This window comes from Phascolarctos cinereus, unplaced genomic scaffold, assembly GCF_003287225.1.
Source record: "Phascolarctos cinereus isolate Bilbo 61053 unplaced genomic scaffold, phaCin_HiC Scaffold_726;HRSCAF=1367, whole genome shotgun sequence".
NCBI lineage: Eukaryota > Metazoa > Chordata > Mammalia > Diprotodontia > Phascolarctidae > Phascolarctos > Phascolarctos cinereus.
The window spans coordinates 212213079-212241026 of record NW_027556098.1 but is presented as its reverse complement, the minus strand read 5'-3'; the positions used below and the strand labels follow the sequence as shown (position 1 = coordinate 212241026).

The window sequence follows — 27948 nt, the reverse complement described above, 5'->3', positions numbered from 1 at the left end:
ATGTTATTTGAGCTGGGTCATCAGGCCCCAGAGATCCCCAAGTGCACGATGCAGAAGACTGCCTACTATGAGAACACGGGCCTTTTTGGGGGTTATGGCTACAGCAAGGCTGCTGACACTTATGGCTATGGGTCCACTCATCAGCCCTACCCACCCCCTGCTGCCCCTGCAGCCCTGGATGCTGACTACACAGGTTCTGCTTGCTCCATCCAGAGCTCAGCACCAATCCGTGCCCCAGCCCACAAAAGTGGGGAGCTCAATGGTAGCTGCATGCGTCCAGGTGGTGGGAGTGGTCAGACTGGTGGAGGTGGTAGTCAACCCCCTGGCTTGAACACAGATCAGCAGCCACCACCACCACCGCCTCCCCCACCACCCACACTGCCCCCATCCTCACCTACAAATCCTGGTGGTGCTACCCCAGGCAAGAAGGCCAAGGGTGGCCCCAATGCCTCAGGCTCTTCCTCTGCTACTATCAGCAAACAGATCTTCCCCTGGATGAAGGAATCCCGGCAGAACTCCAAGCAGAAGAGCAATTGTACCACTTCAGGTAGCCTTCCATTTGTTCTTTTCCTCTGGGGTCCCTTGACCTAACTCCCATCCCATCCAATGACATTCTATCCAACCTAGACTCATAGAGTTAGAGGGGACCACCTGAGACACCATATGGTCCCATTGAGATCTTCCACGAAATTCAAAAACTCCCTTTCCAATATATTTGACAAGTATACTTTCTTCACATATAGCCTCTGCTCAAACACTTCAAACTTGGGAGTTCACTATCTTTAAGTACATTCTATTGTTGGGCAACTCTGATTGTAAGAAGGTTCTTCTTTACATTGAGCAGAAACCTACCTCCATGATTTCCAATCATTGTTCCTAACTGTGCCCTCCAGAGCAACAGCAAATCTCTATTCCTTCAAATATTTGAATTGAATTGAATTCAACAAACATTTATTAGTCAAGGTCACTTCTGCCCACAGTAGGTGATAAAATGATGCCTGCTGAATTATTTTACTGAATCTTATCCTATTCCCCAAGTAAATGGTCCCCATATCAACCCAATCCCATCCAACCTTGTCAAATAGGCCAAAAATTACTCAACACCATTTAATCATTGGTTTTCTTGGATCACAGAGAAAGAGTAGCATGAGCCTCAGCCATAGATAACTCTGAGACTCCACTCAAGGGAGAGTCATGAGAGAAATAGAACTGAGGGAAAGGGCCTCTTGTTCAAGTCAATCCAGCAAGTATTTACTGCGTATTACATTGAAGGTACTACAGTAGGTACTGTGGGAGATACAAAAATGTATGAGTCACAGGCAAGAGATGATAGTCTAGTGATAAAGGGTAGAGGAATGACATTTTTTTTTCAGTAATAAGAGCAAGTCAGGGTATTCCTGTTTTGATCTGTGCTCAAGTCACTGGGCTTCTGTGATAATCTGTCTTCTTTAATTTGGCTTGCAAATGGTGAATGAACTTAGTTTTCTGGACCAAGTCATTAGGGAAGTCAATGAATCTGACTTGGTATCAGGTTTTTAGTTTTATTGTTGCGCTCTGATCTCTCCTCCCTAAGAAAGGTCAACCAGCCAACAAGCTACTTTTCCTGCCCTCCAGCCTTAAGAAAGGGTTCAAGAAGCACCCAATCATCCATTTGTCCCCTATCTTGCCAAGGAGAAGGGTGATCTCCGGTGTTTCCTTGTGGGTGTGTCTATTGATACCCACCATTCCACTACAAAACACAGTTACAAGATACTTCTGTATACCCTGGAAGAATTAAAGAGGAAAAGGACCCACATGTACAAATATATTAATAGTAGCTCTTTCTGTGGTGGCAGAGTTGGAAACTAAAGGGCTGCCCATCAACTGCCCTTTCTCCTTCCTTTAGTACCCTCACCGGTAGGAATTTAGAGTGAGTCTGCTCCCGGAGGAACTGCTTCATTTAAAATGCTATCCCCACCCCCACCCCCAAGAAAAAGGGCCTCTTTAAAGACCAAGAATAGCTTTCCCAGTTTTCTGTTCTACTGAATCTGCAAATCAGTTGAAGTTTGGAACCTAGTTCCCCAGGCCCTGAAACTTCTTTGTTCAAGAAAGCCTCACCTCACTGCACTTGTGAGCTCAACAATATTCAATACTCAGAAGGCTGGTTTGAGGCCTGCTACCAAGGAAGAGCTGGAGTTGAGAGGGATAAGAAGAGACCGGCAGTGTGAAGAGCATCTTACCAGTTATTTTCCATTCCACATTCCAACATCTGAGCATATGAGCCATCCCAGGGTCATACTCTAGGGTGCAAAATGTATTTAGAAATGGTATTTTCTGGTGAGAGTCTAAAGCCACATATTCAATGGTTAGAGGCCTGTGCGGTCCTTTTTCTAACCTTAACCTTTTTCTAGCTGGTCAGGGAGCCCAACCCAGGGAATGGTGACTGTGGGGAGGAGGAGGGGGAGGAGGTAAAAGGGGAAGACAGGATTCTCCTCTTTTCCGCAGGTGCCTCAGTCCCTCAAACTCTTCACGTCAGGCTGACCCTCGCCCCACTTTTTTCTCTATTTCTCTTCCTTCTTTCCCCAACTCAGGTGAGAGCTGTGAGGACAAAAGTCCTCCCGGCCCGGCGTCCAAACGGGTTCGTACAGCTTACACAAGCGCGCAGCTGGTGGAGTTGGAGAAGGAATTTCATTTCAATCGCTACCTGTGCCGCCCACGCCGGGTGGAGATGGCCAACCTGCTCAACCTCACCGAGCGCCAGATCAAGATCTGGTTCCAGAACCGACGGATGAAATACAAGAAGGACCAGAAAGCCAAGGGCATCATGCACTCGCCTGTGGGTCAGTCTCCCGAGCGCAGCCCTCCGCTGAGCGGGGCTAACCACGTGGGCTACTCAGGCCAGCTCCCCCCAGTGCCGGGGCTGGGCTACGATGCTCCCTCGCCCCCTTCCTTCGCCAAGTCCCAGCAGAACATGTACGGCCTGGCAGCCTACACGGCGCCGCTCAGCAGTTGCCTCCCACAACAGAAGCGATACCCAGGGCCGGAGTACGAGCACCACCCCATGCAGAACAACGGGAGTTTTGCCAACGCCAACCTACAGGGCAGCCCGGTCTACGTCGGTGGGAACTTTGTCGACTCCATGCCAGCCTCGGGTCCAGTCTTCAACCTGGGCCACCTCTCCCACCCCTCGTCGGCCAGCGTGGACTACAGCTGCGCCGCCCAGATCCCGGGCAACCACCATCATGGACCGTGTGACCCCCACCCCACCTACACAGATCTCACGTCTCACCATACGTCTCAGGGAAGGATTCAAGAAGCCCCCAAACTGACGCATCTGTAGTGGGCCCCGGCCCTGTCGGAGGGCGCTGCAGCGGCGGACTCACGTTTGAATTACCTCACTTTGGTTTGGGTTTGTTGTTTTTCTTTTTAAAACATTTTTTTTGTTTGTGTGCCTGTTTTTCCCTTCTTCCTCCCCTCTCCACTCTCTTGACGTTCCCTGGTCCCTGTAACTCAAAGGGTCCACAGTCTAGTAGTGGATGGGTCTCTCTTTCCCTAACCGCTCCTCCTTTGGGGTAACTCTCCATAAATCAACTAAAGGGATCCTCTGTGAGCATGACAGTGCAATATACTGCAAACCAAGGGACTAATAATCTGGTAATGATGTACTGGAAGGTAAGTCTTAGATCAATTAGAATTAGCAGCGCGTCATGCTGAGGGGTTGTAGACCAAGTGTGAGCGATGGGATCTTGCCTGCATCGAAGCTTATTTCAGAGACGTTAATTTATATAATTCCTCAGTAATGTAAGGATTGCATAGTACTAAATGATATGTATTTATTATTTTAAGGCAGTCATTTTGTATCACGGATTATTTATCCTCGTCTTAATGTATTTATGTGTATATTTGTAGAGTTTATTCAGCGTATCTTCGGGAGATCGATTCAGGTCCGCGGTGGCTACGTTTCACCTATTTAGTCTACTTGGTCTGAACCTAGTTGAGAGAGTAGTTTTGAACAGTTGTAACAGTGGCTGGTGTTTGTAGTTTATGTGAGGATTAATTAAGACCGCAAATTGTAATTCATTTAATAGAGTGGCACAGAACCGTGGCTTTTCGCAAAGGCGGTTTTGCGTTGTCTGAACACACACAGCACACACCACACACGGTTTATTAATTTCAAGTTGTCTGGTACCATTTGAACAAATACTTAGAATAAAAAAAATACGTTTCTCAGTTAGAAGTGTATCTGTTTTGATAATGCAGCCTTTCGAGCAGATCACGCTGCCATTTTCTTGCTGATAAACTGGGACACAAAGCCCTTCTGAGGCTGGAGAATGCTTGTGGATGGGAACCCAGAGCCCTAACTCCTTTTGGGGGCTACTTTCCGACATTCCAGCTGTTCGAACCTAGAAGAGGAAAACCCTAGATGGCAGGAATTAGGAGCAGTTTTAATAGTGATGATTCCATTAGAGGTTTCCGGAAGGACTCACAATGCTGCTGCCTCTCTTTGTTGTTTCTGCAGCCGTCTTTCTACTAGGCAGGAATCGATTTTTTTTTGTAGACTTCATTCCAATTTGGGAGGCTCAAGCTTACTTTTGTGCATTAAGTAATAATATATTTAAAAAGGGAACTTTGAAAGAAAATTGACAATCAAAAAAAAAAACCACGAGGCACAGGAAAAAACAAAACAAAACAAACCACAACCCACCATCCATGAATCCTGTGGAAATGTGCCCAGAAGCTTTTACTTAGATAATGTTGTTCACTATTCACCTCGTTCTCTTTTGTAGTAGCCAATGGTTCATTTCTAAGGAAAACAAACCTTAACTCACAATGTAAAATAATAGAAGTTTCACTAATGGAACCGAAAACCATAAACACCTTGTTTACTTTCCCACCCCCATCCCCCTCACCTAGGACGCCACAGCATTTTGGGCTTGCGAATATTTTGTAAATATCATTGAATATCATTGGCTGGGCCCATTATAATTGATATCATCTTCTCTGAGGGGCGTTCTTTGAAAACGCCTCCAGATAAGGGTCAATTCTTTAGTATTTCCAGCGAAGTTGTCCGACTCATTTCTCTCTATTGGGTCTGACAAATCCTGCAGCTCCTATCTCCGGCCCCTGGTGACAAGAGGTGAAATGCCTGTTGTGTGGAAATATTTTAACTCCTCATCCTCTGATTGAACAGCAATGGTTTCTATTTTGATGTTTGTGTTTTGCTGAATAATAATGACTCCAGATAATATTTAGAAATTACCTGCTTTCTTTGTGCTGTTTTGAAAATGGCATGTTAGGTTGGAGAAAACAGAAGCATCCTCATTTCATTCGATTCAAGAAGGATCACATATTACAATATTCATGTTATAGATGTATGAAAACAAACCAACAGAATAAACAGCTTCAAATGAAGGTATATTTTACCCACTTTAAGGCTTAAAATTGTTTTCTATGGAAATCTTCAGCAATAGGCAGAATCCATGATTATCTAGGACAAAATGATTTTTAAAGCTATTAGGGAACCTCAGAAATAGCACATTGCCTTTCAAGGACTATACCAACCTTTCTGGACTGGCTAAAATTAAATAGATGAATTGTCAGGTTGTTTAGACTTCAACTACTTTCCCCATCTCCTCTTCCTCACAGAAATAATAATAAAAATACATAATGCATCATTGCTACAGGCGTTTTCTAGGGTGGTATGTGACCGCATGAGTATCTGCTGAGTCTGCTGGTATCTGCAAAGACCCAAATGTTATCTTCAGCTTAGGGTTTCATGGATTAGATTTTAAACGGTGTCTGCCCTGGCTGACATCATTGCTTCCTCTTGCATTCAGGTTCTAAGGCAAATACATGTTTATTAACCGTCTCTACTTTCCCTTCTACCCTGGTCATTGGAAATAACATTGGAGAAAGCAGTTTTGGGGCCTGCAGGACTGGTTAGCCTGCCCTGATCTCCATCTAAGTGGTGAAGATTGGGATTCTCATCCCCTTCCCCTCTAAATGCCCCCCCCCCGCATTTCAGAGGGCCAACAAAGCTTGTAAATCTTAGTTCCCAGTTCTTGTCATTGATGTGAGGGATCATGTGATAAGTAAATTTGGCTTCTCGCCTTCTCTCACCGTATAGAGTGGAGGCAGTGGCGGTGGGAGAGAGAAGTAGGGGAACGGTCGAGAATTATTAAAAGGAATGTTTCCCAAGAAGTGATGAAGCCATTTGGAGGGTGCCACACAAAAGAAATAAAGCATGGGGGGGGGGCACAGGGACAGAGCGATAGAGACAGAGACTGACACAGGGATACAAATATGAGCAGCAACTTTGGCATATAGTAACCTGCCCTACTCTCCACATATCCATTTAAAACTTCATGAATTATAAACTACCCGCTTTGGCCTCCGTCATAAATTCAGCTCTTTTAGAGCTTGCAATTAATGCCATGAACCATCAGAGCCCAAGCAAAACAAAATGCCCTCCTTAACTGCAAGAGTTTGCAAACCTTTATCTATTTCGAAGCGTCACCTCTCGAGCTTTGATCCCCGTCTCCAGCGTGCCTTCTTCCTCCCCCTATCTGAGACTTCCCCCATGACCCAATCCCCGCTTGGAGCCTCAATTTGCAGCCTAAGTGGAGAAGGTCACAATAGCAGCTCTATCTGCGGAGGCGCAAAGCCGCCTCTTCGGCAGCCAGTTCGCGGAAGTAAAGAAAGAAGAGGGTGAGGTGATGGGGGTGGGCAAGGAGAAGCGGAAGAATCCCAGGGATCGGGAAATGGGCCTGGGTCTGGGTCTGCCTGGTAACCCTTCTTTGTTGCATTAATGATTCGGCTTGGGGAAGAAATCGGCCTCTCTAGCCCCAAAGCACATATTCTTGGGCTGGGCTCTGGCCATTGTTGCGAAAGAAACACAAAGCAGTTGAAGTCCTCCATCTCCCGCAGCAGGCCGGTGTATGTGTGTGTGGGGGGGGATGAGGGGATGTGGAAATACTAAAAGGGGTGCTGGATAGAAATCCAGAGACTCAACCTAAGGTCCCACGATCTCCCCTAATGAATTGACTAGGCCTTGGGCTTGGGGGGGGGGGCTGCTGCGGATAAGGGGACCCAAGCCAGTGTCTTTGTGTTGGCTGGTTTCTAATAGGTCTCCGCTGTGGGAACCAGACAAAGGGAACGCTGTTTCGAGGGAAGGGGGTTACAGGAAAGGGGATTGGTCCCCAGCCCTAGATCCTGGTCTCTGGGAGGTCCCACAAGTTTTCCCAAGAGGAGAAAACGTCTCTCTGTGTCCCAGTCACTCCCTCCTTCCAATTTCTACACTCTTCTTTCTCGAAGGGATAATAAGTAGGAGGAGAAATATTTCTCTGAGCAGCTTCGAAGATTAGGCTGGAGGGAAGCGGCTGTGGGACTCTGTGGGAGAAATAGGTCCCTGGGAACCCCAGGGGCCCTGGGACTGAAGAAGAAAGTGAGCCAGGCCAGAGGGTTCTTGTTGAGACCATGCAAAGGCAGGGGTGGGTGGTAAAGACTTGTGCTCCCTCGTAGGGGAATCCAACAGCAGTGTGAATAGACACCGGCCTAGTCACCATTTTACAGCCCACTAACGTAGAGGAATGGGAAAGGAATATAAAAAAAGAAAGAAGGGGCAAAGTTGTCACAGCAGTCAAGGGAACCGAGACTATGCAGCTCTATATGCTTAACTACACATTAGATTTGGTGTGGGTATGCAAGTTTTCAGATTGGTGCCAGTTAAGAGGCCTGGGGAAGGGAGGCCAGGCAGCAATGAACTGTTACATATACATTCTAGTGGCTGATTTTCAGACCCTGATCTCATCCAGAGCTATGACAGGGAAAAATCCACCTCTGGTGGAATCATTAAGTCAACCATCTATTTGTACCAATACAAACTTAAGAAGGGAGGGAGGGGGGAAGGGGAAAGGGAAGAGAGAAGGAAGGGGAGAGAGAGAGAGAGAGAGAGAGAGAGAGAGAGAGAGAGAGAGAGAGAGAGAGAGAGAGTGCTGTTTCCTTTCCTCCTAGCCTTGTACCCTATCTGAGGCCCTAGAGGCTACTAACCATGCTGAACAAGATTTTTTGAATTTCTATCAGTAAGGGATATTAAAAGATAGTGATTACCTATACTAGTTTCTCTTGTCTTCTCCTCCCCTCAGTCTGCAGCCTTATGGTCCCTAAGAAGAAGTGTGCTGGGACAGGCAGTTAGTGAGTTCAAGCTCTCCATCTGTTGGGGTTTTTCATAAAAGGTAGGGGTCGGGGGGAGCCACAGATGGAAGTTACCTGCATCATAATATGAACCATTCCTGTGTCTGACATTGATGAGAGAAACATTTTGCCCTCTACTCCTAATTCTATATGTAGCCTAGGCTTGTTTTGTGCAATCAAAGGGCTTATTTTTACTTAACCATGAAAAGGGGGTAGTTGTGAAACCTCCCTGGGCTCTTTATAGGCCAGTAGTTATCTTCAACAGGAAATTATCATTTTTCTTTAAATCATTCTTTTTTAAAACTGCAAGAACAGAATAAAAAGACATTGAAGGTAATGTAACCCAACAGGCTGACAGCACAACCATCTTAGAGAGAACAAGGGAGTTTATGGTGATTGCTCACCATGGATACAGGGATGGCATAGTGATTCAAAGGAGCTTATTCATCCCAAAGACATAGGAGAGACACTAAGGAATTGGAAGTAGGTTTACTCCTCTGAGACTCTGTATTCTTATCATTGGTTCATTTATTAGTGGTCCTTTCTGAGCAAGCCTTAATGAGAAGAAAGTTCAGGGATATAATTCCTTAGTTGGGACTTGGTGGGTAAATGGGTAGAACAAATGGAGAACAAAGGTGGTAGTGATAATAATAGGGCAGCATGGGATAGTGGATAGAAAGTCAGGAAAACCTGAATTCAGGGTCTGCCTTTAATACATAATTGCCCTCCAATTAAATGATCCAGAATAGTTACTTGACCTCTCAGTGTCCCCAGCCAACCTCTAAGTCTATATGAGTAGCTGAATTGGTTGAGGGAATTTTCTCCCTGGGAATGACCTCTACACCATGACATCACAGGGCCAGACCACTTATAACAACTAAAAAAAAACCCAGCTCAGATTTATATATAATTTTCTTTCCAAAACCCTCTGAATCAGGTAGGTAACGAATTATTGTCCATTTTGCAGATGAGGAAATTGATGCTTAGAGAAGTTAAGTCACACAAGTAATTATGAACAGATATAAGAATTTTAAGCTAGGGCTCCTGATTCTAAGTGTAGTGCATTCTTTTTTTTGTTTGTTTTTTGCTGTGTCATGTTAGCTGCATCTTTTCCCCTCCTTCCTTTTTGAACCCCAAAGTAACAATGCTTATCAAGATCAAGTATTAGGTAGAGCATTTGTGGCTGGGCCTCGTGTCAATTAAAATGGCAACTCCTGTCTAACCAACACCTACCTCTACCCTTCTAATGTAGAAAAGTACTTGAGATTGGCATTGCAGTTTATGCTCTGAGGGCTGGTGAAATAGATTGGCTTACAGACATTTAGGCATTTAGGAAGTATCTATTCAGCACAAGATGTGCACAGTGCCACTGACTGTGTTCTCAAGAAGCCTATAATTTGCTGGAAGTAGTGGTGGTGGTGACGATGGTGGTAAATTATGCAAATGACTAGGACACATGTGAATGAGATAATTGTAAAAGAAAGGTCCAGGGTAAGTGCCACTTTCTCCTTCTGGAGAAGGTGGGGTGTAGAGGGGAGGAGGTAACACCTGAGTTGGGCCTGGAAAGAACTATGATCTTCAACAAATGGAAAAGGAGTCTGGCAAGTCCATTCTAAACATGGAGGATGATCTGAACAAAGGCACAAGGACCAGAAGGGCCAGGACAAGAACGAGGTGGACAGATAACAATATAATTTGTCTGGACTATCAAAGGATGCAGTGTGGTATAAGACTAAAGATGTAGGTTGCAGCTATATTATGTGGGGTCTTAAATGCAATGACTAAGAGTTTATAATTTATTTAATAGTTGATAGAGAGTCATGGAAGGCTTTGGGTTAGAGTGACCTTAGTTAAACCTATACATTAGGATGATCACTCCTAATGGAGTATATGTTGAAGGGGGGAATCAACTAGAGGAAGCACAGCTAGAAGCCTAGATGGCTTCGAGGATGAAGTCATCACTAGAAATAGAGAAGTTTTGGAGTTGTCACCAGAAAGAAACAGTAAAGAGAAATGGGTAGCCAACTATATGCATAATGCTAGCAGTTTGCAGGGGCATGCAAAAGACCCTATTTTTCCCAGGGAGGGCTTGATGAGAAAATCTCTCATATCATGGCAGTCCTTGTGGAGAGGAACCCAGAACTGGAAGCCTGGGTAGTTTTATCTAGCTCACAACAAGATATCAGGAAAATAAACACACAGGTGGGATTGAAGGGAAGGGTGTATCTGGGAGAGACCCCTATACAAATTAGGATGTAAGGAGGGCCCCAGACCTGCAGCAAACACATCTTCCATACCAGTCTTTGAAATCTGAGAAACCTGACTTACTACTTTCCAATAAGGACTGGGAGGAACATCCAACATGTATTTGCCAGATGGTGGTAAAGGTTAAAGGTTCTTGCAGCTTTCTCTTCCTTTCCCAATAATAACCCCGTGTAGAAGGTGCTTTCCAGTCCTTTCCTTTTGTACACTGGGAATACGGATAAGAAGGGCAAGGACTAGGGAATAGAATGGATTTCAAGTGAGTCCAAAGGGAAGGAACTGGCATTAGCATCTCCTTTCCCTCCCTCTCAATCCCAACTCCCTAGCTCCTTCTCAGCTGCAGGACAACTCCCAGACTTATCCTGGCATTGGCCAGCTGTTTGCAGACAACACACAAAGGAAATAGCCCCACCCTCTCGCAGCAATTTTCCCCAGTCTCCCTATGGTATCCTAAGACTCTTGCAAAGCTAAGTCTAAGAAGGGAAGGCCTGGGGCTGGAGGTGGGTGGGAGGGAGACTTAAAGGTGGGTGGTAGACTCAAAGGTGGGAGGTAGAAACGGGAAGCAGAGGGGTTGTGGTTGACCCTGGCTTGTCTACCCAAGCATTCCTCCTTCCCCCATTGGGAACAATAGCAGTCTCCTCCCCAGACTAGAGGCACAAAAGGCCTGTCTCTGCAGCTACGAGCCCGGGTTGGTCGGCTGGATATCTACGTGACTCCACGTTCATTAGCATCTATTTGTGACCATGAAATATCGACATTATATACTGTGTCTGTGTGATATGTAAAGGTTGGGGGAGGGGTAGTAGGTGGACATTACTAAATCTACCTGAAATCTCTCCTGAAAGACAAACGGTGAGTAAATCACCCTACTGGCTGGAGCATCCCCTTCACAGCAAGAAGCTGAATTAAAAACCTGGGTAAGAGGGAGGAAGGTGGGTTGGGATGGATGGAGGGGGTGCTGGATGTGCGTGAGGAAGGGGTGAAGGGAAGGAGGCTGGTTCTATTAAGAGTTCATCAATCACCCCATGCGCACTTCTCACTCGACAGCGGTTCCTCCTACTTGAGAGCAAGTCTGGGCCAGCTGGGAACCGACCAGAAACCCCAAGCAGAGGAGACAGAGCTAACGGGTGAAACCCGCAGTTTCCTAGCTCCAGCGGGGAGGGGAGAGGAGCTCAAACCCCTTCTCTGTAGCAAAAGGAATGTAAAAAGGGGCCTATCTGGGTAACCACAGATAGCAACCACACCAGCCTTGCACCAGCCTTTCATCCCCTTTACATCTTTATCACACAACTTATGCCAAACATTGCCACCCAACGAACACCCACAGAGAGACCCTGCCAAACCCCAGTTTTACGATCACAGGACCCTCTCCTCTACACTTTCAAACCCATTCTTCCCACTCCTCATCATAATTCGATAGGACACACGGGGAGAGACAAATAGATACACACAGAGAGACTGGCCCCACTTTATCTGCAAACACCCAACTCTTCTCTTCCCTCAGTCAACAGCAAAGAAGTCTCTGCAAAGAGCATATGAAAGAAAAGTCAGAATCAAAGAGGATAGTAATTACTGCATTAAAAATGGTAAATTTTTTAAGTACTTAAGTTCAGTAGTCATTGCAGAGTTTGAACATGTTTGGTTAGCTAAATTACCTGCAAAGGACATGTATGAATGGAGAGAGCAGGGGAAAATTGTGGTTGAACTTGAAGGTAAACGAGCATTTTTAATGACTAAAACAATCATTAAAAACAATTTACCAATGTGAAATTAATGTTTCTTCTTTTTATATGTGAGTGTGTGTGCTTGTGGGGGAAGGGGGAGGACTAATGGATGAGAGGAATTGGGAAGGCTTTCTAATTCTTTTTTTATATTTAGTTAAATCTAATTTAGCACAGTTTGTGGAATATAGGAGGTACTTAGTAAGTGCTTGTTGATTGGACAAACATTTATTAAGCATCTTCTACGGGCAAAACGTGATCCTAGGCACAGTGCTAGACCCTAGGATTATTATTATTCATAAAACATAAAAGGATCTGCAGCTGGTTGCGGAATCTAACAAAGTTCTTCATTTGTGAGGGTTAGTAAACCAGATTCAAAGGGACCATTTTTAAACAATCCTTTCTGCAAGATAAACTCTTTGCTGGGTTGCAGAAAGCTTAAGTCTATAGGTCTGGCTTGTTATTTCCTCCTTGGGAGGTATTTAGGAAGTTACTTAAGGCCTTAGTTACATCCTGTGAGAAGAGGGAGACCCATTAAAGAGCAGAATGCCTGTGAGTACCAGCAGACTCTGAACAGTATCTGCTCTCTAACAAACCTATTTTCAGGTTTTATTCCTCCTCTCCATTCGTGATTCACACACACATTCTTCTTACATGGGAATGGAAGAGGGAAATACCATGGAACTATCAATTTCTCTGGAATGGGAGAACTTGAGTTCAAATCTCATCTCTGGGCCCCTTTCCTCCTCCAGAAAATGATGGGGCTGGGCTCTGTGGCCTCCAAGGTCCTCCTCAGCTCCAGATCTCTGAGAGCAATTCACTGATCTCCTTTGGGGGGCAGAAGGACATTATCTAAGGCTACTTCTGTCTAAGTCACTCTCTTGCTCCTCCTAGTTTACATATGGATTTAAAAAAGCATACAAAGCTTATCACAATGTCATACACACCTTTACACTTTGTCAATTCTGTACTGACTACAGAGACAGAGGTTAAATGACTTACTTGGTGAAGTACATGTTTTGAGAAGCATCGGTGTAGTAGAAAGCATAGAAGACATCCATTTGAGTCCTTTTTTCCCCCACTTATTATTGGATACGTCACTTAATCTCTCTGAACCTCAGTTTTCTCATCTGAATAATGGTTATAATGGCTGCAACAGATGATTCTGTGTGATTTGCAGAAAATGAGTTAATATGCATGTAAAACATTTTGTAACCTTAAATCGCTATTTTGTTCTTGATAGTTTGATTAAAATTTTTATCCCTAGGGTTTTAGGCATTCAGTCCTGTGCCTTCCTTATCTCCTCTACACTTAGTTGGGGTGAATTAGCCTTTCCTCCATCTCTCCCCTCTCACAAAAGCCTTGTAGTTCATCCTCTTCAAATTCCAGAAGGAATTGTCCAGGTCTCTATCTCCGTCAGCTACTAGGATAGCTAAAGTTCAATTCCCAATCCCATCAGAAAGAATCCAAGGGAACTTGGGACCTCATTTGAACCAACACTGCCTCCTGGGGTACAAGAACCAGATGAAGTGTGGCAGGGTATTGGCCAAATGGCATGCTTGTTGAATTACGTAGTATCAGACTAGAAAAACCTTCAATACTCTCTAAGGAAGCTGCCTCTGGTGGTAGTGGGCTCATTTTCACTAGAGGTTTTCAAGGAAAGGCTAGATGACCACTTGTTGGTAATGTTATGGGAAGGGGGCTATTCTTGGTTAAATGTGGGTTGGGTTGGATTAAATAACCTCTGAGGTTCCTTCCAATTCTGGATTGTATAACTTTGATTTCATTCATGGGAGTCCTTCCGTGAGCCATATTACAAACTCTGCTCCACAATAATTGACTTCATGAATTGCTATAGCTAAAAATCAGTCAACAAGCACACATTAAATCCCTCCTATTTCCCAGGCACTGTGCTGGGGATATAAAGAGAAAAATGATGCATTCTCCTCCCTCAAGTTCCTTCTGTTCTAGACTTTGAAAACAATATACATTCTTACAACAATGACAAATACATAAAAATTCTATTTAAAAAAATCATTGTCTATAGACAGACATCTCTATCCTTAGTTAGGCTGGCCCCAGGATAACACATATACAGTCCCTCCCTAGGCTAAAATTCTAAGTCTTTCCAGTCTGATAGGCAGATACTTGACAGGTAAACCAAGAATTGGGGGGAAAGGAAAATAGCAAAAATACTATTCTTTCTATAGAAATATTGTTCCTTTCCTGTTTGTAGTGAAGTGTTGCTCTAAGCCATTTTCTTTCTCTTTCATCATCTATCACCCAAACTTTTATGCTATATTTGGTTAGTAATGACCACAGAACCTAATTTTTTCTTCAAGGATGTAATTTATCTCTAGGGAGACAAACCCTAACCTTTGACTTCACTTGATCCATGTTCATAGCAATAGAACTACTCTCACTGTAGAGCTGTACTTTCTAGGGGTTCCACTGTCCCCCAGAGAATGGATCTGAAGTACCTGAGTTAAAGGAGATCCTTCACTCTTGGATGGGGGGGGGAGGTGTAGGGTTGAAGAGTCAATCTAAGTCCTTCATTTCTATATCCTGTAATAAGGACAAGGGAAATGGAGAGAATAAGCCTTTATTCTGTGCTTACTTTGTGTCAGGCACTATGCTAAGCACTTTACAAATATTATCTCATTTGATACAACAACTTTGGGAGATAGGTGCTATTATAATTGCATTTTACAGTTGCAGAAACTAAGGCATACAGAGGCTTAAATGACTTGCCCTGGGTCACACAGCTAGTAAGTGTCTGAGGCCAGATTTGAACTCCAGTCTTCCTGACACCAGGCCCAGCATGCTTTCTACTGCACCACCAGCTGCCTCCAGGACAAGATTCATTTTCAGGGCCTACATACACAACTTCATAGCAAACCCCAGGAAGATTGGAAGAAGGAAGCCACCAACTTTTTTAAGAGCCAGAGCACCAACTCTTCCTGAGGGTGGGGTACTTCAGAGTGCAATTAAGAGGAACAGCCAGCTAGTTCTATAGTCTCTCCTCAATACACAATTGTTGTAACCCTGGTGGGGGGAAAGATTGCTCCTCTTCTAGTTTGGGCATGGAGCTAGGCAGAAATTTTTTTTAAAAGGCAGATCATGAAGTCTACAAGCCAATCCCATGCCAACACATTGGGAGGGAAAGATGGAGTAGGGTACTCTTAAATCAGTCCCTTTCTTCATTTGCTATCCGAGTGCTGTCTCCAGTTGTCCTGATCTATATCTTGCCACTGGAGGAGAAAGTGAGGCTAGTGATTTTGTACAGCTCTCCCTCACTTAAATCCAATTCACTTGCAAGTCGTGGTAGCATCACCTTCCTGATGTCATGGTCTTCTTTGAGAATGAAGGACAAAATGACAACTCTCCTATCCTAAAGCCCATCTAAATCTAACTTCAGAGAGTTGAAATGGAGTTTCTCTATCTCAGTCTCACCTCTTCTCCCCTTCTTCTCTCCCTTTCTTTCTTTCCCCACTTTTCCTTGACCTGTTTCCTTTCTTCTCCTCTTTCCTCTTTATCTCTGTCCATCCTCTCCTTCTCCTCTCTTCCTCCCTCCTCTTTCCTCCAGACTTTCTCTCAGGATCTCAGACATCTCCAGAGGGATCACAATGATGTAAGGAAATGTTTAATTGCACAGTACTTGATTAACTTCACAGAATTGCTAAATACATGTTTTGCGCAAGTATCAGGCGCAATCTGCCTCAACCTTTTGCCACAGAAACCTGATTAAACCTGACTTCCCCAATTCAACAGCCCTCAGTTTGGGCCTTTTCTCTCCTCCTTCTCCACCTCGCCCCTCCCCCCCCCCCCCCGGCCTGACAAGTAGCTTTTAAAATTTCTTCAGTGCTCTCTCAAATGTTTCTATTGTTTGTTTGGATCTCTCCTCTTCTGGCTCCTCCACCCTGGCTCCCTTCCTCCTTTTGACCCCAGATCCACTGGCCCCTCACACTTCAACTAGTTCTATTGATTTGGATCCTGTTTTCTTTGTCCTCGGGCAGCAGACATCTTGGGCATCTAGATGGAGCTGACATTTGGTGGGTTTGGCTCACAGCTGATAGAGACTCACATTTATAAAGAGCATCCCTCACAATAGTCCTTTGAAGTAGGCAGTGTAAATGTTATCCCCATTTTTTGCATAAGGAATCTGAAGCTTCAGAAAAGTGAGTACTCACCACCATACAGCTAGAAAGTGACAGAAAGATTCGAACCCAAGTCTTCTGGGTTTTCCAATGCTCTTGGCACTCATCAGACTGCTTCCCACTACTTAAACTATGAATTGATTTCCCTTTTAAAGGAATTATTTTATTAGGTCCTAAACTTAATGATGGTGAGATGGTTAGACTGCCTATACCTTTCCTCTCTGGTGCAATAGTAGAAAGAGCTTTGGTGTAAAGTCTACACGTTTGAAATCTACACTTACTAGCTGTGTTGAACTTGAGAAATTCTCAATAGCTCAGTTCCCTAATCTGCAGATGGGAATAATGATGGAGGCATTGCCTGCCCTGAGGGATTGCTGTGAGATTAATTCATTATTGACCATACAGCCCTATATAAATGTAAATTATTATTGTAGCTTCAGCCTTGCTACCTCCCTCTAACCACCCCCATCAGCAAAGATTTTGCAGAAACTTGAAAATCTAGTGGTAAGGAAATAGTTTTAATTTTCACACATAAATGATACAGGATTGCGGTGGGTTTTTTGTTTATTTGTTTTTGTTTTTGTTTTGTTTGGCAGAAGAATGGGAAGGGTTTAGGTGAAGAGCAGAAATAGAGAGAGCTTCCACTGTGTTGGCACACACTGGGCTTCCCCAGTGTGTGTGCTTGCTTTCAGGTCTAGGGAAATCTCTCTCAGGACAGTCTGATCTTGCAGGTGATTGAAGAAAAAGGGAGACTGGCCTGTAATAAAGCTATTTCTTATAGGAGTTTCCAAGTGAATTATTATGAATAATCTTAAAGGCTGAGAAAATCAGATCTGTGTCTCTGGCCTCTTCTGTAAAAAAGGTCCCATTTTTGAATGGGTCATAAAACTCAATGTCTGAAGGCGGTAGAAACTATGGAGAACAGGGCAGTGGGAGTTATCAAAGCATTCCTACATCAAACGGACCTTGAGGCCAGCCCCAATGCTGTCACCTCCAACTGAGAGGAGGTCTCCTCAGTACTGGCACTCAGCAGGACAACTGAGCTCCAGAGAATTCTTTGGTTGAAAAAAGGAACGGGATTACTGTAGTTCCTTTCTCTGGGTATTTAAAATCTTAGATTTTCCTCAGATTTATGTGAATCTCACTTATTTGTCATTAGATCTGCCTTGTTTCATCTGCTGCCCATTTAAAAACTCTCCCACCCTCTGGAAAATTTCAGGCAGGGATTTTTCCAGTGTAGATTAACAGTAGAACTTGGAGGAGAGGGGGGTGGAAGGAGAAATGATTCCTCAGTGATTTAGGCCAGAAGCCTTTCTCTGACTCCTTTGGCTTCCAAACATTTTGTTTTCTTTTTGATGGAAGCCCCTTGTGGGGAATAAGACTAGACAGGGGTTGTTTCATCCAACCCCCAGATTCATTAAAGGGTTCCAAATCTATCATCATTGTCATCATCTTCTGGTTATTGTTGTTAGTAGTAGTATTGGAGAGGAGGATGACTAAAAGAAAAGTTGCTCTCTGTGTGTGAAATCATTTTCCTCATCTGATTCCAACAGCCATCTGAAAAATGCCATCCTCACTAACCCCCGCCCCACACACACACACATTGTGAAACTAAAATACTTATATTGTTCTTGGATGCTTCATCTTTCCTCCTCTCTTGCTCCCCAAACCTTAAAACTAAACAAGGATAAATGTCCAAACTTTGCTTCAGGAAAGCCTCCAGACAACCCCCCCTCCTCTGCTTTCCAAACATAAAAAGCAAGGCAAGGCTTATATGTGGTAGTAGGAATCTGATCCATAACCAGAATTAGGGCATGTTTAGCCATATACTTTTGGTCTTTGTTACTATGAAAGCTGAAGCACAACTCGGTCCAAATTTCCTGAGCATCTAAGAACAGGTATTAATTCAATATACGGGACTTTTCCCCAATTTGATGAGCTATCAATGGATGGTTTTTCTGCCTTAAACTTTTGGTAGCAATCAGTAGCCACCCTTCTCATTTTTAAAACTGTTGGTTTTCTTGCTCAGCTTCCAGTACTCTATGCCCAGAAGCCCTTAGAATTGAGTTGTAACCGTGGTGAGGCTGATATGTGCAGACACCTTTCTAAACTCCAATACCTCAAAACTTTTGATGAAGGATTATGGGTGTTGATTCTCCCTTTATCCCCCACAAAGTGGCTGCTGTGTCACTCTTGGAGTCAGTGTGGGGACATTTGGAACAGAACTTCACTGCATTAGCAGCTCTTTCTGAGTTCACAGGGGGTTGGGGAGTGGAGACTTTTTGAACTTGAATTCTGAAGAAACATTTTTCTATCCCTGCTCTTGAGTTTATGGGGCAAGGGATGAATTCTTTTCTCCTTTAAAATATTATTTTCTGACTTTTTGCATTTGGATACCTGACAAGATGGAAGCACCAAGCTCAAGGTCAAGGGGTGGCTTTTCGTTTGGAAATGCAGAACCAATACATTTTTCAATCAGATCCAAGAACACTAGCTTCACAGGCCCCCAGTCCCTCGCTCTTTTTCCACTTTCCCTTCCGAAGCAGGCTCAAGCTCAACTGTACAGCCTCTGGGCCATTTACAACTCCTGAACCTCTTTGTTTATACACAACGTTCCAACAATTGTATGGAATTAGCTTTCAGGACAGACTCGTAATGCCTCAGTGTTTAGTAGACCTACATAGGGTGGTAGATTAGGAAAGGGCTCAATCGGTCTTCTCAGACAAGCGGATCAGTAAAACAAGAAGAAAACCTACAAACCCTTCCGCAATTCAGAGTCTGTAATGGACCAAGTTTTCATTTGAATGAGCCAAAAGAAGTTGCCTTTGTATTTCATTTACAGCGTTTAAAGAGAACAACCTCCTTAGCCCTAACTTGACTTTTTTTTTTAAAGGGAGATGCCAATTTATTTTATATCTCCCCTCTCTCTGTTACTCAAGGAAATAAAAAAGAAAAAAAAACCAGTGAAGTTGGAAAGTTTGATAAGGCAAAGAGCTCTTTTTTGCAACCCTCCTGCTCTCCTTTATTTCCGGTGCCAATTTCACTTTTATTTCCCGTCTCTCTTCACTCAGTAAACAAAACCATATTATCTAGGGAAAGACTTGAGCCCATTAACATTGTACACCCTCAGATGCCACTCGCAGGAGACGACACAGCACTTATCTGATGGAAGAGGAGCATTAATTGCCGCGAGGTCCATGAACATCCAAGCCTCCTCAATATGAACCAAGCAGAGATGCATTTTAGCCCTCGAGCCAAACGCCTCAGAGAGAATATATGCGTCTATGATGCATCGACAATGCTTCTGACAGAGGAAGCCCGGATGTAAGGAGAGAGGAGGAGAGAAGAAAGTGACTGCTTTGCCAGAAAAGGAAGCTTTCCCTATTATTTGTGCAATTGTGGTCAAATGGTCTAAGAGGTGAATGGAGAGCCTGCTGAATTTCCAAACAGACCTAACACTTGTACTTAAGTGAAAGCTAGGCACTCCCTTTTGGCCCTTGGCAGATCACCTGAACAAAAAAAGGTGGAAAGAGGTGAAAGTGAAATTTTGTTCGCAAAGCTGAAAACACTGTCAGAAATAAGTGCGGATGCCACGTCAGGCCCATGTACTCAGCTCTACAGCAAAGCATCCCGTGAGTAGGAACCTCCCTCCCCCAACATCTGGTCCAGATTTAGGAGACGAGAGGAATAAAAACACCGGTGCCAATAAAACCGTAAGCGAAGAAGCACTAGGAGAGAAAAAAGAGAGGAGAGAAAGGAGTGACTTTGTTTTCCCTCTGGTTGTGTCAGGGAGTAGCCTCCTAGACTCCAGTCCCTTGTTTGGTTTTAAGCCCTCACAAGTCCCAGCTATCACACTCAATCCAAAACAGTCTAGTGAAAACTCAGGAGTCTTGGTCTTTCACTGGTCACCAAAGCCAGCCAGCCAGCATCCCATCCTGTCTTCTTCGCTTCCTCCCCTCCCCCATCCGCCTTTCCCCATCCCCCCTCATACCTGTCCCGGGTGTAGCTCGCAGCAGGCATTTGCTCTCCTCCCCTCGCAATTCCCAGAACCCACGAGGGGATTGCTCTCCCAAGTAATCTTGGAGGTCTCCAGAATTCCGTCGAGCGTTCACCGGCCAAGGGCTTTCTTTCTCCCCTGGCAAAGTTTGTGCCTCCAGGGCTGGCAGCAGCGCGTGCGAGCAGCGCCCAAGCTCCGTGCGGTGTGCTCTGCGGAGAAGACTGCCATTGGCTGGTCGGCAGCACGTGGCTGCCCCTGGCTGTATATTAGGACAATATTTACCTCCCAAACCGCTTGCAATGGCACAGCGAGAGGAGCTGGTGTAGCAGAGGCGAGGCAGGCAACGCAAGGCAAGGCAAAGGCAAGTCAAGGAAGTGGAGCCTGGACAGTCCAGCTGCCTCCGGGGTCGCCTCCTAGAGCCTCTGGCCCCACTCACCTGCAGCCCTCGAGCCGTCGGACTGGGTCATGAATTCGTACCTGGAGTACATCTCGTGTGGAGAGGTACTCACCTTCTCCCCCAAGTTCTGCCGCTCGGATCCCCGACCAGTGGCTCTGCAGCCTGCCTTTCCCCTGGGCGGGGAGGGCGCCTTTGTGAGCTGCCTGCCTGTCGCCGCGGCTGGGGCTCGACCGGTGCCTCCTGCCCTGACGCAGGCCCAGCCCCAGCCGCCGACGCCGACACCTCCCCCGCCGCCGCTGCCGTCTCCCCCGGCCCAGTCCCGAGCCCCCCGCCACCCTCCATTTGCTCCGTGCACTCTCGAAGGCGCCTACGAGGCGGGCGCCGCACCTGCCGCAGACTACAGCTTTCTGCCACAGGGCTCCGCGTACGACTTCGCTGGCGGCCTGGGGCTCGCGGCCGAAGACAGCGTGGCTGGCCAAGTTCACTACGCCACTTCGGCCGTCTTTTCGGGCAGCGGCTCTTTCATTCTCAACGGCCAAGTGGACTACGGTGCCTTCTGCGAGCCCAGCCCCTTTCCGCAGGGTCTCAAAGAGCAAACCGATGGCTCTGCCGTGGGCTTCCAGGCTGTCTGCCCAGCGCTGCCCGGCTCCTACCCCAAGTCTGTCTCTCCCGCCTCGGGGCTTCCCACAGCCCTCAGCACTTTTGAATGGATGAAAGTGAAAAGAAACGCCCCCAAGAAAAGTAAGTAAGCCTTAACCTTGGGAGTTGATACCCTCACAGTCCCTCCTTCCCGGTCCGGTCAATGAGTTGTCTGATAGTTTTCACTTAAAACATCTACTTCTTTACAGAAGCAAGGTCTCACTCCATCCAGGCCATCCAAAGACGAGAATTTCATTGCTTACGTCTCTAAGTTCAATGTAGACACTCGTAGTTAAACTTCAAACTAAGAACATAGCCAGTGCTCTCTGTAAACTAAAGTTAGGCAACTCCCTATACATAAGGGTCTACCTACCTCCACACTTTTGTTCACCTTGAATGAGGGCTCTGGTTCGGGGGGCACGGTTTAATAGCTAACTTTGGACCTCTATTTCTGTTTTCTTTCTGCCTTCTCTTGGTTTCTCTCCGAATCTTTCCTTCACTGATTCAATGTATACGTTCCAGGCAAACTCTCCGAGTATGGGGTACACAGCCCCTTGAGCACCATACGCACAAATTTCAGCACCAAGCAACTTACTGAACTGGAAAAGGAGTTTCATTTCAATAAGTACTTAACCCGTGCCCGCCGCATAGAAATAGCCCACTCCCTGCAGCTAAATGACACTCAAGTCAAAATCTGGTTCCAGAATCGAAGAATGAAACAGAAGAAAAGGGAAAGAGAAGGACTGTTGGCCAGCACATCACCTGTAACGTCTCTTCAGCTTTCTGTCTCAGGTCTGAGCCCTGCAAAGTCTGGCAAGAATGCAGAGAGCCCTGCTCCCTCCAAAGACTCTTCTATATAAGTGAACTCGGAAGCCTCTCAGCACTAACTTGACCTTTCCTCGTGAGCAAGTTTCTGAGGCTGCGGAAAATCTCTGAGACTGTACTTGCTAGCTCTGCGCACCTCTAGGCTTACCAGGCTCCTTTGGGAGTGAGCTAGAAGGTGGCCCTGAGGAGGGTTTTGCTTTTTAAAAGAAAGTACAGTATGGTAATTTCTCTGTGCTCAAAGTAGTGTGCATACTGCTCTTAATTTGATGCCTTTTAAGCAACTTGTTTACCTCTTATTTATGTGTCTTATCAGGGAAACTGGATCCCAGCCGCCAGACCAACCTTGCTGCTAGCTTTCCTAACTGGCCTTATACAATTCTGGGTTTTAAAGGGGAGGCTCAAAATATTGTCAGAATTCCCCAAGTCCCCCATAAGCTCCCAGAGCTACATCTCCTCAGTATATGCTAACAGTGTTTTTGTTGTTGTCTTAAGTGATAAACCAACAAGTTTGGCCGCATAGGTTGACCAAAGATAGTAAGGATCTCATTGGTAAGAGCTAAGCTGCTTCAATGAAATCCTTAATATTTGCACTACAAGTCTCTTCTTTTAAAGCTGTTCCTACCTCTCCACGTGCCTGAGTGAAAATACAATCCGTGTTTAGTTAGTAGCTGACTTTATAAGGACTAAAAAAACTTGTTAGGTGTAGTTTAGAAATTGACTTACACGTGGACTTTAGCCTTGTTACCTGGATTTGTGTGTAAATATACAGTATGTATATTTTTCACAGAATTTGCCTGCAATGAACTTGGGTCAAATAATTTACCAGAATAGCATGTTAAGTGAGTTGGGACTTTTTTTTTTTTTGGTAATAAAAATTATAGAATCTTTATTCATGGCACTTTCTTACTCTTTCTTTTCTGCCTCCCTTAAAACTACTTCTATTTTCTACTACTTTTAATGTTTTTGTCATTGATTCTTCAGAACACACTGTCTACACATACAAAGTCAAACAGAGGATTGAAGGACAATTATTTGAATAGCTCAGAAGAAAGACATGCTTTAGCAAGAAAGAGCTCAATAACTAGTTGGAAGAAATGCTTATTTTTATAAATTATCTGGATTATTACTTACACTTAATAAACTCTATAGTAGGTTTGTAGGCAACACCTTAACTAAAGGGTTAAGTGACCTAGCATGGGAATGTTTTAAAGCAATGAAGCCCCATAAGTAAGACCATCTCCTTTTCCCCTTTTCTCAGGTCCTTACAAAAGGAGGGGAAAGAATGACAGGAAGACTTCTATAGTTGGTTGGGGTCCCTGAAGAAAAGGCAGCTGCACATCAAAAAGGATTGAGCATATGAATTCACATTTCCAAAGTCAAGCATTACAAAAGGGGATGGGGAAAGCCCAACAATTAGAACTCTAAGCTCCCTCCCACACAAACTGAGTTGTTAGGTAGGTAGGAAATGAGGGTGTCCTTCTGCTAACTTTTCATGGAGCTAGTAGGTAGAGAATGAAAATAATTATTTGGTTGATTTGAGAAACCTTACCTTTTTCTCCCTATCTTATCCCTCAATTATCTCTGTATGTTTCTGATGAAAAAGTTAGGTAACTGACTCACTCAGATAAGTACTTCAATTCTTGTATGTGTTAAGGTCTAAATGCCAGGATTTTAGTGTTTGGTCAAATGTTTATACCTAAACCTTTTAGAAGTCTAAAAGATGAAGACTGTGGAGGCTAGTCTTTTCCATTAAAACTGGGGAAAAAAGTAAATTCTAAAGGGAAATGGCTGGGACCACTGATTATCTTATAAAATGCGTTTACTCAAAGCTGTTTGCTCACTACAGGCAACTAAAACTGCTGGAGGTAAGAGAGCAAAAATAAAGTGAAATTAGCTACTTTAGCAAAGAAAGCGGACTTTTTAATATGGGGTTCAGGAGAGGGGGGAAGGTGTCATTACAAAAAAAATCTGTCAATATTATTCTTGTGTTTAACCATCTGCCCCTCAATAACTTGATGTTAATTAGGTCTTGGCTAAAAGCAACAGCTACCCCTCCTGTGAACTGTTGCTTCTTCAAAAGGGTTGTAAGATGCTAGATTTCAGCCACCTCCGGTCTTCCCCATGGTGGTCTTTGACATTACAGTGTTCTGTTCTTTGATAAGCATTCAGTTCTACACCTAAACAAAACAAAACAAAAAATACCAACATTCATGACCACTTCCTTAACCTAGCATCCCCTCTCCATGAGAAAATTCATTCCAGTTTGGGAAACCCAAAAGACAATAGCAAAAATAGCCATAGTTTAAAGATCCCTGGTGGACCTTTCTTCTATGAAGGTGGTTATTTTCTTGTAGATATAGCACTGTTCTCTGAATCAAACCATAATTGGGTTGTTGTTTTTTTTTTTACTAGCCCCAGGGAATCCTTAAAAGGTTCTTAATGGGAATAAATCACTATATATCTATATTCAGAAGTGGGGAAAGCACCAACTGGAGATGGGTATGAAATAAGTGGCCTCTCAAAGTCCCTTGGAGCAATAAGAATATATAGAAACAAATGATAGACTTATAGATATTATGTCTTATGCTCTACAAAGTGAAACAGGAAGTTAAGTTCAAACAAAAGGAAGGGAGAAGTATTGCTAAGACTACCCAGGAAAAGTGAAGTGAAGGAATTAAGCAATTATCTCATGAATTTGATCAGTGTTAAAAGGCCAAGTGGATAATCCAGGCAACCTCACACTTCCCACAATTGAGGTCATTGCCTTCATTCTACATTGCCTTTGTAGACTGAACCCAATGTTATTTAAAATCAGATTTTTTTTTCTGTATTATACTGCTTATCACTCCAACAGTAACACTATTGGAAGCTGAAAACAGCTTCTTTTTTTTTATCTCACAGGGGCTAACTTATGAATGTAAATAAAATCCCCAGAGACCCATTGCCGGAGTGAATACACAATGGACATTTATAACTATGTCTGATTGACTATTTCAATGCCCCTTTGTCTTCACAGAATGATTGTGTGTCTACTTTTCTAGATGCTGGACAGTTGTGAGAATAAAGAAATAAAGCATTTAACTACAAATCAAAGCTATATGATATGAATAATGGCAAATGAAGGCTTGTTAATTTAAAAACCCAAACCAATACAACTTACATTTGCAAAAGATGGATTTATTCTGCCCCAACCTCAAATGTGGTATAGCCTAAGATTAAAAAAGGTTATATTTGGTTATCATCATCTCCAAGAGGAGGAGACTCTGGAGAGCTGCATTAGCTCTGGAGTTCTTAATTATTTCTCATGGTCAAATAAATCTTCTATATTTGTAAAGTATTGGATTTGAAAACCTCAGGATCTGATCAAGTTGAGAGAAATGCTTGGTCTGACCACAGACCTCTCCACCAGAAAAGTACCCAATGCTGAATATTTATTTGTGGTTTAACAATAAAAGCATAGTGGACATGAGTCTAAGTAATTCAAAATGCTCATCTAACTCAAAGTTAGAATTTTCTTTGAATTCTATAAATACAAACTAGATAACAGCATGAAATAAATATACAGTACAGGCCAACTGAAACATTTTCCTTCATCTTTTATGCTAAGAAAGTTCCTACTTCTCATGCTACAGAATTTGAAACACAATAGAACAGCAAAAGAAAAAAGCAAGTAATATGAACAGAATGGAAGAGAACACATTCTAAACATTATGATGAAGATAGTCTGGAATAAAGATTACATGTAAGTTTAATATTCAGCTATCCCTCATCTTTCTAGCATTAATTTTATCCTGACTAGCATAACAATGTTAATTAGGAATAGCTGAAACTATACAAATTTGAATGAAGTTAAGTCGGCTCTTAGGGATCTATTTCTTTGGATGTGGCCACTTCTAGCAGAATCTTTGCTTTTTTATCCTTTTCTCAATCCCACCACCCATCTGAGGTCTCAAAGGCTTCAGTGGTGCTTCTTTCCAAGCTCAGTATCTAGGTATCCCAGAACCTTTCTGTTTCACCTTCATTGCTTTAAATGACATTGTGGGCAACATGATGGGTTTTTTTCCTTATTCTCCAGAAGGCTGGAGAGGTATGCCGTGCTTTCAACACTGAAATCTCCTACTGCAATTTTTTTTATCAGTAATTCTTTTTTTTTTTTTTTTTTGCTAATTGATTGGCCATTGGATAGACTGAGGATTAGTTAGGGCTCTTTTTTCACCCGCAATTCTTCCTCCAAGTCACAAGTACAGGAAAAAAATACCACCACCACCGCCACCGCCACTGCCACCACCACCACCACCACCATCACCACCACTAATGCTTATATTGCACTTTAAGCAAATGTTTTGATTTGAGCCTCACAGTAATCCTATAGACAAGGGAAGTTCAGTGAGACTATAGGTATTTCCCCATGGTCACTAAGAGCAAGTACACTAACTGCAAGGTCCAGGATTCAAAATCAAGTGTTCCCAGACTCCAAGGGTAGTTCTCTTTCTTCTATGCCATGTTGACATATCAAGAATGAACAAATCTACACTGTTGACCTAAAAGTGTTTCCTCAAAGGAATACTACAGAGGCTGGCAACAACATTTTCATTCTTTATGCTTGCTCGAAATCATCTAGTAATTCCATTCAATAATATTTATTGACCTATTATATACAAAGTCTCACAAAGTTCTCTCTGATACTTATTGTGGGATGAGAATGAACTTGAGCTCTCAAAGGCTATGCCAAAATGTTTAGTTTTGTTGGAAAGGTTTTAAGTATGGAATCAGCAGTAGACAAAAGTATGAAACAATTGAAGCTGGAGTTGCTACTGGAATTTAGGCACATTAAGGTACTGTTGGTAGAGATGCCAATTGGACAGATTATTATGGTTTGCAATTTGGAATTTTGTGAAAAAGAAGTTACTATTATTATTCATACCCTCTGATCCTATGATCCTACAACTAAGCATGTGCTTTTAGAAAGGCAAAGATTAAAAAGAACACTATGGAATATACAAAATTATTCATGGCAGCATTTTGTGTGTATGTAACAACAACAACAACACAACATGAAAATAAATAAATTATTTTATTTATATCAAGGATGTGATACATATAATGTTATGTGTATGTATATATGTATATAAAATACCCATAAATTGGGGAGTTTTTTAATAATTATGTGTGGGTATAGCTGCATATTGTTATATTATAAGAAACTATGAATATGAGGAATGCAGAGAAACATAGGAAGACTTGTATGAACTGATACAGATTGGAGTAAGCATAACCAAGGAATTTTATACATAATTATTATCATGTTGTATATTAAAATAACAAAATGCAACTGAGCTCATAATAAATGCAATGACAAATATTGACTCTGGAGATCAGATGGCAGACACACAGTTTCTGTACTCGTTAATTTTTTTGTTACAGGGAGTGTTCTAGGATTGTGGAAAGTAAGTAAATAAATTATTATAAAGTTAAAAAAACACATTAATAAAAAATTTAAACCTGTTGGATTATATTTGCTTTGTTAAGAAGCAGCCGCCCTAAGTACAGACAGTCTCATCCAAGTAGATGGCCTATTTGATGGTGAATTCTTTGGCCATGGCTATCTAGAAAATAATGAATACAAAATGCCTCCTTACTTCTGTACAGATCTCTTCTGACAGAGTATAGAAAAGGGTAGCAGGTAATTGTGTAATTTTTATAGCATCCACAAACATTAAGTCTTGAGACTTTAAATATAGTGTGTCCAGTGAACACACTGCTAAGGAACAAAATCAC

At 43.4% G+C, this 27948-nt stretch overlaps 2 protein-coding genes across 2 annotated transcripts; both read left to right on the top strand.

Annotated features, from left to right (window-relative positions):
* On the top strand, window positions 1-5407 carry HOXD3 (homeobox D3). The gene is made up of 2 exons (XM_020991026.2): window positions 1-547; window positions 2571-5407. The coding sequence occupies exons 1-2, from the start codon at window positions 1-3 to the stop codon at window positions 3317-3319; spliced, it is 1296 nt and encodes a 431-aa protein (XP_020846685.1). The 3' UTR covers window positions 3320-5407.
* A 15091-nt stretch (window positions 5408-20498) lies between these two features.
* Window positions 20499-27182, top strand: HOXD1 (homeobox D1). Its single transcript, XM_020991027.2, has 2 exons — window positions 20499-21447; window positions 21868-27182. The coding sequence occupies exons 1-2, from the start codon at window positions 20775-20777 to the stop codon at window positions 22203-22205; spliced, it is 1011 nt and encodes a 336-aa protein (XP_020846686.1). The 5' UTR covers window positions 20499-20774; the 3' UTR covers window positions 22206-27182.
* Window positions 27183-27948: the final 766 nt, after the last annotated feature.

What these genes read in the sequence shown, in the direction of transcription:
- HOXD3 (XM_020991026.2), top strand. Translation starts at nt 1, where the DNA reads ATGTTATTTGAGCTGGGTCATCAGGCCCCAGAGATCCCCAAGTGCACG. An exon ending in GAGCAATTGTACCACTTCAG is followed by an intron (nt 548 to 2,570) that starts GTAGCCTTCCAT and finishes TCCCCAACTCAG; the next exon opens with GTGAGAGCTGTGAGGACAAA.
- HOXD1 (XM_020991027.2), top strand. Translation starts at nt 20,775, where the DNA reads ATGAATTCGTACCTGGAGTACATCTCGTGTGGAGAGGTACTCACCTTC. An exon ending in AAGAAACGCCCCCAAGAAAA is followed by an intron (nt 21,448 to 21,867) that starts GTAAGTAAGCCT and finishes TATACGTTCCAG; the next exon opens with GCAAACTCTCCGAGTATGGG.